The 11007-nt window shown below is 39.1% G+C and overlaps 1 protein-coding gene across 2 annotated transcripts in view; it reads left to right on the top strand.

Moving 5' to 3' along the window:
• IQCE (IQ motif containing E) overlaps nt 1–11007 on the top strand; it is a 31415-nt gene that overhangs the window by 382 nt on the left and 20026 nt on the right. Inside the window, exons 2-12 of one of the 2 annotated variants that reach the window (XM_040574908.1) lie at nt 904–951; nt 1638–1680; nt 2053–2193; nt 2492–2623; nt 3612–3682; nt 4398–4511; nt 6423–6473; nt 6995–7065; nt 7283–7355; nt 7776–7825; nt 10366–10523. In XM_040574908.1, the coding sequence (XP_040430842.1) occupies nt 904–951; nt 1638–1680; nt 2053–2193; nt 2492–2623; nt 3612–3682; nt 4398–4511; nt 6423–6473; nt 6995–7065; nt 7283–7355; nt 7776–7825; nt 10366–10523 (952 nt within the window). Of the gene's footprint in view, nt 1–903; nt 952–1637; nt 1806–2052; nt 2194–2491; nt 2624–3611; nt 3683–4397; nt 4512–6422; nt 6474–6994; nt 7066–7282; nt 7356–7775; nt 7826–10365; nt 10524–11007 lie in introns of those variants that run through there. The other variant, XM_040574909.1, reaches the window with a different exon arrangement.

Here is an 11007-nt window from a genome sequence, read left to right as displayed (position 1 = left end):
GCTGTGCAGGGGAAGAGGGGCTGTGAAGGCTCCCAAGGGTGTTCTTGTCACGACACCTTTATATCCTGGTGAACTGGAGTGTTTTTGTCACGGCACCTTTATATCCTGCTGAATGTTCTCTAGAGGCCGAGCACCTTCTCGTTCTTTATCTGATTCCTCCTGCAATAGGTGCAGTTATGTGGAGAGATCATGCAGAGCGATTAAAAGGCCTTAAAAATAAAAAGAATCTCTCAGTGTGCTGCGGGGAACATTGCCTCAGGAAATTAAAAATTAGACAGCATGGCGCGTGAGATGTGTGCGTGCTTGCTCACAGCCAGCACCAAATGCCGTTGTATCTGCTCTGTTGTTGTCAATCCCATCTCCTTTTCTGTCAACTGGGGTTCTAAAAAAAATACTTCACCCCCCCCCGCCCCTCAATGAGATAGATCAGCATCTTTCCAAAGAATGGTGCTGCAGCTGTAAGCGCCGTGGAGTTGGCAGCTAGTGAAAACGTTCTTTCTGTGAGGGCAGCACACTTTCATATACTTTGAAAGAGAAGTGGAAATTTTCTTTCTGCTATGGATATGCTCACATTTGAGAAGCAGAGAAATTTGTCAGTTTAATATGAGGAGAAATTAAACACTTCTTTTTGATTCGTTAGCTGTGTCTTTTTTTCTCAGCCACAGTATTTCTCCGGTCTAGTTTACGAAATGTTCCTTCCCGTAGCTTAGCAAGGGAGGAATCACACAGAATGTTTGTGTTAGAGCAGATGATGTTTTGTAAAAGTAGCCACTCATTTCCCATTTGAATTTTGTTGTACTCAAACTCTGTTGCGATAGTAACAGAAAGTAAAGTTTTCTGGACTTGCATTATAACCACTTACTTGGAGAGTAGCAAACACTGCAGTTTGTGTTTATTTCCCAGGGAGATGACAGCCTGTCCGTGATAACCTGTGAATCAGATGCAGAAATGGTGAGTTCTATTAATGGCATTCTGCAGATAAACGCCTTAAAAAGGCCTCTCAGAGTGTTCTTGCTCACACTACACCCACGTGGTGTCTCCTGATCAATAAGACATCCTTCAGAGAGGAGAAGTAACAATGTCCTTGCGATGCAGTTGGATATGGAAACCTCATCTAATTCCAGATGTAATTTTGGTTTCTAAATTTTCCTTCTCTAAATTCTTCTTCTGGGAGCTGCAAATGATGTTTGGCTTTATTTTGCTCTTTTATCAAGTCATGGGCCTAACTAATCATTTTACGGTGTTTTCGTGGAATTCAGAAAGCCTTTCCTTTAACTAAATGGTCCTATGGATCAGCCTCTGCTCTGTGATCATCTTGGACTTGTTGTCACTTGTACTTAGCACTGATGGGGAAGGTCTTAATGTCCTGAGCATGAATACACTATTTTGTAGCATAAAACTTCAGTAGTTACCGCCTTAGTTTGGTGACTGTTGCTGTGGCCAAACCCGCATGTACTCAATGCTACAGGTTTTCTTTTCTACACAGGTTTTGTGTTATTAGAGTAAGTGCTCTTAATATAAAATTGGAGTTGATTTTGCGGTTGTATGCTCAAGTGTTTGAAGGGTGGAATATTTTAAATATACATTATATATTTAAATATAAATTATTATATTATTATAATTTTTTTTCCTTTCAGAGGTTAAAGAAGAGAATTTTTCACAAGCCTCCGAAGTCACCAAGTAAGAGTTACAAAGTCTTTTCTTCTGCTTCCATTATGCACAACAAGATAGGTTTCTACAGGACACAGGAACTGCAGGATTTGTTTGAAACAACATCTTATGATTCTCCCTAGAATTACTCAGTGGTGGGTGCAGAGCACATGTATCTGAGATTTGTGTTCTGTAACTAGTGAAGTTAGATTTTTATAGGCTAAATGTTGAAGTTTATAGCTTAGTTGGAGTTCTTGATTATTTTTATATTATTATTTTTTATATTATTTTTATATATTTTTCTAAGTGATAGGGCTGTGTCTGGGAAGCACCTTGAAGCACAAGGCAGAATTTTTGTGATTTTGAACTTTTTAAGGCAAGAGATATTTTCTTTTGTTTTAGAGTCTCCGTACAGCTCTAGCACACAACTGTATCCTAAAAAAACTGCCGTTTGGAGATCTCTGCAGGGAACAGGCAGTGCATGTTTTGAGAATGCAGCTGTAAAAAACCCAAGGCAGATGTGGCTGGGATCACTGAAACAAGGTATCAGTACAGAAATTTTATCTGCATACGTGGATAAAATTCACTGTTGGGGACAGCTTAACATATGATACTTAAACAGTAAATATGTATTTGTTTAGAGAGTACGTAGGAAGTCATTTCAGTATTACTTGGGTGGTTGGAACTGCGTTTGAGTTGTCTGATCTGGAGCATTGGAATTTATAGTAGGAATGATTAACAGCATCTGGAGCTTTCTGTGTCGTATTTGCTTAGAATAAATCCACACGCGCAATTCGCAATTATCCCTGACTTTTGCATTTTGTTCCATTTTTGTTGGCAGGAGTGAGCCACCCCCTGAAATCAGATGTTGACGTGGGGCATGCGCGATCTAGTGTTTCTAGTAGCACTCCGGAGTATTTGAAGGAGGCTCTAGGAATGAAGAAGCCAAAACACTCCCGTTCTTCTAGTAATGGTAAACTCTGTGATTGTGTGGTAGATAAAAGTTAGTGATGTCATTTCTTTTTCCATGTAAAACCACGTGTTATTTGTTTAAGATCTTAGCTTTAGTAAGGCAAGACCCGTTCAGTTTAACCTGTATTAAAGTACATGTGTCAAAATGTGATCGTTGGAATACTTTGGAGATTTGTAAATTGGTTAAGGCGGCTTCCCAGATTTTTGTGAGCAATGAATCACTATTAGCTTTCAGAACTTCTTGCAAATTGCCATGCTTTTTCAGCTGAAAAAGCTGCAAATATAATATGGTTCAATGGGCCAGCTGTAGACAATTTATTGTGACTTTGCAAAGCATAGTTTAGGAACCATTGATAGAAACCATCTGCTTGCCTGAAATTCTATGTAATTGACTCCTTTTACTTCTTTTCTAGAAAGTGTTTTATCATGTGGTTGTGATATTAAAATCAACTGGTTTTTATGAGAAAAGCAAAATTTTAAACTTTTATCCTGTTCTTCTTCAATGAGAACTGTAAAGTTAAAAATCCTAGTTTTAAATTCTATTTCAAATGATACCTATGCTGTTATTATACCTATATGCATAGGTTCCAGCAACTCTGAAAGGCAATAAATTTTCACACATTAGGCATCAATAGGAAAAATGTCTTTTGGACATCTTTTAGAAATCTTTTGTAAGTAATTGACTTGTCGGGATGGAAAGACTTCAGTCTTCTGTGAAGTGTTTGTTTTTCTTGAGATGCGTATTTTAATCTAGCATGAGAGAAAAGGGAGATACTTAAGAGAAATTTGACGTATAATCTGGCAGAAGGTTCATAAGGTAACATCTCCATTTTTGTTTATAAAATTAATTCCTTTGATCTCATTTCTTTTTAAAATGGTCTAGTTTCCACTTTGGTGCTGTTCTAAATATTTTCTTTAAATTAGAAGATTTTTATTTAGGAGGAGGTACTTTTTTCAGATCTGCTTCTTTTATGTGCCTTTTTCTGTAGGCTACATTCCTGGAACTCCTGACTACAAAGAAAAAGAAGATATGTATGATGAAATAATAGAACTTAAAAAGGTACTGTCTCTCTGATGCTTATGTAATAAAAGTTATAGGGCTGCTCCGTCCATCTCTAGATGTCCAGACCTTGTTGGTTCAGAATACTTTGGTTTCTACAACTGAGACATCCACCAAACTTTTTTTTTTTGTATTTATAATGCAAGGTCTAAACTAAACTTATGTCTGTTTAAGGCAATTTCATTGTTCTTATGGTGTGATAGATACTTCTGAGTTCTGCAGGTGGAAGCCTTGAAGTATACCCAGTCCTGAACCCCAGCCATGGCCCTAGCTGGACACTAAAAAGGTTCATTGCATTGGTTTCTTTGACTCTCCATGCACACCCCTCCTTCCCCTCCTTTTTTTTTTCCCCCCTTCTTGGCTGTTATTCATCACATTTTAACAATTTGTCAGTTGATCTTTGTGCAGTGTATGAAAGATGAGGACAAGTTGAACACTAGGCAAGTTGAACCCTAGGGATACCTGTAAACAAATATCTTGGCTGTTGTAGATCATTTGTGTAAGGTTGCCTTTCTGTTGAAACTTTCTTTTTATCTTTTGCCTGTCATCTCTGTTACATGTCAGCCCTGGCCTTAGCGTGATGGTCTTTTTTTTTTTATCTGCTTTGTCTTGGCCATCATAAGTGGATTGTTATCGGCATCAAAACATTTCCATGTCAAAATTCCGTGTGATTTTGTCTCTGAAATGAGCTTAGGATTTTTCTCTCCTCTTTTAGACAATACAAGCTCAGAAAAATGAAGGAGATCGAATGAAAACTAAGCTCCGTCGACTAGAAGAAGAGAATAACAGAAAGGATAAACGGATTGAGCAACTGTTGGATCCTTCCAAGGTGACTATTTCTTGGGGATGGGGAGGTGGAGAAGGGTGGGGAGAGGGATAAAAATAGGCAGAAGAGTGCTGAGCGGTGTGGTCCTCATCTCCTTGTCTCACTGAATTTCAGAAGTCTGTAGTGTGTTGACTCCTAGGAGTGATGAACTTGAATATGAGAGGTGGTTGGTTGGTGCAAAGTGATTTCCATTTTGTGTATCTCAGCTTACCATTCCAGCTCCCTTTAAGGGAAGATAACACCATGCTGTGCAGATAAGCTTATTTTGAAAAGATAATTTTCATTTCTGAAGATAAAATTGAATTGTTGTCCCTTCAGAGGTCTGCTTTTTGAATATTTTGCCTGAGAGTAGAAGAGAGTTAACCTCTTGCATGGTGACTGTTGCATGCAGTCCCAAGACCTGAACCAGGAAACAAAAATGAGCTTTATTATCAGACCCATGAGGCTGAGAAACATTTAGGATCATAGAAGACCTGAATTTCACTAAATTCCTGTAGTATTTTCACCCTGATGGGCAGCTATACTCCACCATAGCTGTGCTCTCCTTCCCTTCCTCAAAGGAAGAGGGGCAGAAAATACGATGAAAAAGGGCTCAAGGGTTGAGATAAAGACAGGGGGATCACTCACCAATTACCATCATGGGCAAAACAGACTCTACATAGAGAGATTAATATAATTTATTCCCTATCACTAATAGACTAGAGCAGTGAGAAATTAAAAGCAAACTAAGCCTCCTTCTCCTCCCCAGGTCCGCCTACTTCTACCTCCTTTCCCCGAGCAGTGCAGGGGAACAAGAACTAGGGGGTTGCGGTCAGTCCATAACACTTCGTCACCTGCTGCTCCTTCGTGGTCATTTTCTTCCCCTGCTCCAGTGTGGAGTCCCTCCCATGGGATGCTGTCCTCCCCAAACTGATGCTGTGTGGGCTTCCCACAGACTTCAGTTGAAGAACTGCTCCAGCGTGGGTCACAGCATCACAGAATGGCTTGGGTTGGAAGGGACCTTAAAGACTAACTCGTTCCAACCCCCCTGCCATAGGCAGGGACGGCACCCACTAGATCAGATTGCTCAGGGCCGCATCCAGCCTGGTCTTGAACACCTGCAGGGATGGGGCATCCACGACCTCTCTGGGCAACCTGTTTCAGCGGCCCTCTGAGTGAAGAACTTCCTCCTAACTTCTAATCTAAATCTCCCCTCTTGCAGTTAAAAATCGTTCCCCCTTGTCATGTCATTATCTGACTAAGCAAAAAGTTGCTCTCCGTCTTTTTTGTAAGCCCCCGTTAAGTATTGAAAAGCTGCAATAAGGTCACCCTGGAGCCTTCTCTTCTTTAGGCTGAACGTCCCCAGCTCTCCCAGCCTGTCTTCCTAGGAGAATATGAAGGGTCCATACCACAGAGTCCATCCTTTAGGAGCAAAGTGCTCCAGCATGGTTGGCAGCTCCCACCAGATCACCTGCTCATTTGTGGGCTCCTCTCCATAGGCTGCAAATCCTCTCTCTCAGCTGCCGTTGTTTTTTTTACTTTCTTAAGTATGCTCTCATAGAGGTGCAACCAGCATCGCTCATTGGCTCAGCGGTGCGGCAGGTCCCTTTTGGAGCCAGCTGGAGCTGGCTCTTATCTAATGTGGAGCATCTTCTGGACTCTTCTCACAGAGGCCACCCCTGCAGCCCCCCTGCTACCAAAATCTGTCCGCATAAACCCAATACAATTCCTTGCGCCTGTTGTTTTCTGTGTTCTCTTCTGCATCTTGAGAGAAGCATCCTAATACAAACTGGTGAGCATAGGGACTTCTAAATTTAAGCTGTTGGACGGTGAAATGACTATGGAGACAAGTAGATTAGAAAATTCCATGGAAAGAGCTGACAGTAGAATAAAGTAGCAAAGTTGGTCATTTGCATTATTTGTCTTCTCTTGCAGTGCTCTGAGCTGGCACGAGCTTTGTCAGAAAAGAAGTCTGACAATGGATGGGTAATAGTTTCCTGCCTTTTGCTTTCATTTCTCTTTTTTTCCTCTTGCCAAGTTGAACCATTACTGAATTAAAAAAAAAAATAGAATGAAGTTAGAAAGAATAAACAGTTAGGGAATCGTGTAACTATTTTATAGTCAGGTAACAAGGATCTGGAATTAACTGATTTGTAGAGAGCTTTCTTTGTCACTTCGAGTCTGTTTGCATCTGTGTTCTCCCTGTTATCCTGCTAAATTCAAAGCAGCAAATAATGGGCAGAGTTGTTTTTATTTATTCATTATGTGTAAATATTATAAAACTGGTTATGTTACCATAGATAGAAGTTAGGGATCTAATTTCTTTAGTGTCCTGTTTGAAACAGGGTAACAGACATGCATGTGATTTATTAAGTGCTAAAGTAAGTAGGAATAAGTATGTCTGATTAGGTACAATTTATAAAGAGAGGGTGAGATTATGGAGAAATGCAACTTCTGTGAAGAGACGGATTACTGTAGGACTGATGACTTCTTTGTTCTTTCTGTAGGTGGTTAGTGGATTAAAGCAGAAGGTTCTCAAGCTAGAACAACAGTGCAAGGAGAAAGACAATGCTATCAAGTATGACTTTGGAGGGGTAGGGGCTTGTATTGGATAAGATAATCAAGGGAATCTGAAACCCAATATTTTTCACCCATATTCTTCTGTTTCTTAACACAAATTAGCAAACTCAGAGAACATCGTAGAAATTATAAACCACCCACCCAGAAACTGTAAACCAACAGGTATTGCTGTGGCTTTGCCAGTGTGATTATTTTTTTTTTTCTTCTATTTTTAGCAAATTCCAGTCAGACCTGAAGACCAATAATTTGGAAGAAATGAGGATAGCTATGGAAACCTACTATGAAGAGGTACATCTGACAAGGCTTTTATTATGCATACTGGAAAGGAAGTTTTTCAGTTGTTGAGTTGAGGTATAAATAAAACGTTTTAGATAGGTGCAGCTAAGCTGCAGAAAACCTGTCATTAGAATCAGATTTTCACTGGTATTCTTACAGCTCCTTCTATATGTACTGAAAAATCTTTTTTCCTCAATAAGTTGAGTGTAGTAATCAAGAAGAGGAAATAATGAAACTAATGTACATCTGTGTGTAGTGCATAGGTGAAAGGCAGCATAACAATAGCCTGATTTTCAGTGATGGCATTGTTGCCTCTACTACTACCCAAAAGGTCTTGCTCTGATATTCACCGAATGACCAAATGTGTTTCGTTAATGATGTGAGTTTCCCACAGCTAGCACATTAATAGAATCTGTATTTTGTACTTCACAGGTTCACCGTCTCCAAGTCCTCCTGGCAAAATCTGAAACTATGAGGAAAAAGTATGTTTCATTCTTTTGAAGCAGATATTAGTGTATATATGTTTCATATATCACTCATATACTACTTTGGAAAACAATTACATGGGAACTGTTTATTTTGTCATTTAGATTGCTGGATTTGCTTTTTCATACTGCTTTGGTTAGCTTCATAGCCTTAGCATGTGTCTTAGTCACATTTTTTTCTGTAGATAGATCATTTTGTGGATGTGGGAAAAATGCTAGAGCTATTTAAAAAGTCCACAGAAGCTCTGAAAGTTTATTTGTTAAATAAAATCCATCTTCCCCCATAATTATGCCTATTCTGATATGACTGCTGATTAAAACAAACTCAATAGAATTTTGACATTTTACTGTTGAGTCAGTTCTGGGCCTCGCTCTATGGTGCGTGCTGCACTGAAGTTATTTTGGAGTAAACTTGATTTTCCTGCGGTACAGAGATACAGATCCAAAGCTCAGGGTGTCTTAAGTGAGATATCCATGAGTGGCGCTAGTAAGACATTGTCAGAGAAGCTTGTGTTGGTGCTTGTCACCAGTGCGCAGGTGTACAGATGGTGATGAGGGTAAACATGCCGTGAGAAATGGTATACAGAGGAAATAAAAATCAAAGCACAAAGGCAAAAGACCAAGCTACAGTAAGAGAGGAGAGCAAGGGAGTGTTAGTTGAGCTGAGAAGAAGGTAACTGTCTTGTGGGGTAGGAAAATTTATTGCAGTAGTGAAGCACACCACTTCCAAATTTGCTTGTCCTCTTGGCTTTGTTTTAAGCACAGGCAGCTATCTTAATTTTGGTTGTCATTATATGGATTGATAGAAACATGAAAGCTCTTCGTGGGTCATTATGTGCACTAGTTGTGTTTTGTTGATTTCTGTTGACTCTTGTGGTTTGAAAACAGGGATTTGGTTTGTCACCTTTTTTTTTCTTTAAATTCTTCCCTTGGCTCAGGCATGCAGTGACTAGCCTCTCAAGGCTGTAAGCCATCACACTTAATTTAGTCACAGGTGAAAATGAATCATCGGGTCTCTTCCTTGTCCTCATTTATTCATAGCTTCAAAAAGCAGTGGTCAGGGCAGTCTCTCTCAATTATATGAGTGTCAGTCTCTACTTGAGAGGCCAAGCACTGAAATAATAGGTGCTGTTGAAGGTCAGGACTCTGGCACATAGAAGGAGTTGTAGGAGTGTGTTTCTTTCATGATGTTTGTCTACATTATTTCTGGCTGAAGTGAATGGCGTTTAGCTCCTCTTTTCAGTATTTTCACTGAACTATGAGTGTTTATACGTGGGGTTGTGGTTCCCAATTGCAGCTAAAGACTAGACAAATTTTCAAACCGTCAACATGGTCTGCAGTTGTTTCAGTTTGGTTTTGATGAGCCTGAAATAATGGCACCCAGTCATACAGTTATGATTTCTATCATTTCTGTCGTTTCCTATTTTTAGTGATTTTTTTTTCTACTCCCTGCTTGGGACAGTTTTATGAATAGTCATCCATGATACCTGACCAGCTTTATTTATTTGTTTTCCTGCCTTCATTCCCTTTTAATTTCCAAAAGGTAAATTAGGTATCTTTTCACTTAGCCTAATGGTAGACTGTCTTCCCCTTCATCTTACAATTATTTCAGTGAATAAGTGATGTAAGGTTCCTTCACAAACTGTTCTGTGTATGTCATTGGCATTTGTCCAAAAGTAAGTATATCCTTTGTTTTCAGAAGTAAGTTTTCAAGATTTTTCTCATAGTGATGGGGAACAATTATTTCATCTCACTAGAAATCTGTTTTGTGATCAAACTTTGCAACTTTGAACATCTGGAAGCTGAGTTCTCTTCCTCCTTTTATTAGGAAAAAAAAATAGGCAAAATCACTGACATTTAAAGCATTCTTAACACAGGAAAGCAGAATTTCCCTTTTCTGGTGACTCTCATTCCAACTACATCAATGTAAGCTATATCCTCCAAATCCGTTTCAAATTTCTCACTGATTGAAATGTACCTTAGAGAAATTTCTTAGGGGTTCACAGTCTCAGGACCAGTTTCTTTCATATTAAAGCGTTTATAGTTACACTTCTGTGTAAAATACATTTATATGTTGGATTTGAGTTATTTTTCCTGTGTATAGCCTGCTCTCCCAATCTCAATTTGCTTGTTGAGTCGAAAAAAAAAAAGGCAATTCAGTACACGCAGGTTAGCTTTCTGTGCTGAACAGCTTTTTGGAGAAGTCTCTCCATTAGCTGTAGATAAGTGTGTTTTGATCTTTTGGTCCATAGATCGCTGGTAAAGCATTATATGATTAGTTAACAAAACATTTAGAAGAATAAATAAATACAACTCACGCAAGAATTGTGAAAGTGAGCAAGACAATCTTTAACTATTGTTTTAGGAAAAAGCGTTCAACTCCTCAAATCAAGAAAGTTGTGAAATGCTGTCAGGGAGGGAGGTGAAACAGTTACTGTAGCCAGCTGACTTGGACAGTGAGGCTGTTCCATTCTTTCTGATGCTGCTTTTTTGTTCTCTGCTTTTAAGTTAACTTTCTGTTCTTGACTCTTTTCAAGTACAGAGGGCAAAGATACCCAAAAACGACTAAAGGCATTGAACGCTGCTGTCCTGAGATTATCCCGGAACATCAAAGAATTACAGAATGAGAATCGGAGTCTGAAAGAAGATCTAGATCACGTAGTGAGCACTTCTCTTGCATCCAATATAACAAAAAGTAGGTGCTAAAAGTTGGTGAATGAGGGGCAAGGGATTTAGGTACATTTGAAAAATATGTTTGAGAGAGAGGGCAAGACACAACAATGTTAGAAATAAGGGAGACAAGACAAAGATGGAGATTTGTGATAGGCAGAATTTGGAATGAGAAATTTCTTACAATAGTCTCTCCCTTACTTGTGGGGATGCTGCTCCAGCAAGACATTCCTTTATTATTATTCCCGAGAGGTTCTGGACTGGAATCACTTAAGATTAAGTTTTTGCTGGAAAACTATTTGTATCTGTTGGAAATGGATAAACATGAATGGTATATTGTTTTTTGAGCTAACTGGTATAGGAAGTCAGATATTTCAAGACTGTTTTAATCTTTTCATTACTGCATCTTTAAAGTTGAGGCTCAGTGATCTTTAGGTGGTCTTTTTGTATGGACAGAAGTTAAAAAAACAACAACAAAAAAAAGTTAATTCACTGATACAGTTTCCTGT

This window comes from Cygnus olor, chromosome 15, assembly GCF_009769625.2.
Source record: "Cygnus olor isolate bCygOlo1 chromosome 15, bCygOlo1.pri.v2, whole genome shotgun sequence".
Lineage (NCBI taxonomy): Eukaryota > Metazoa > Chordata > Aves > Anseriformes > Anatidae > Cygnus > Cygnus olor.
This window is presented reverse-complemented; position numbering and strand designations above follow the sequence as displayed.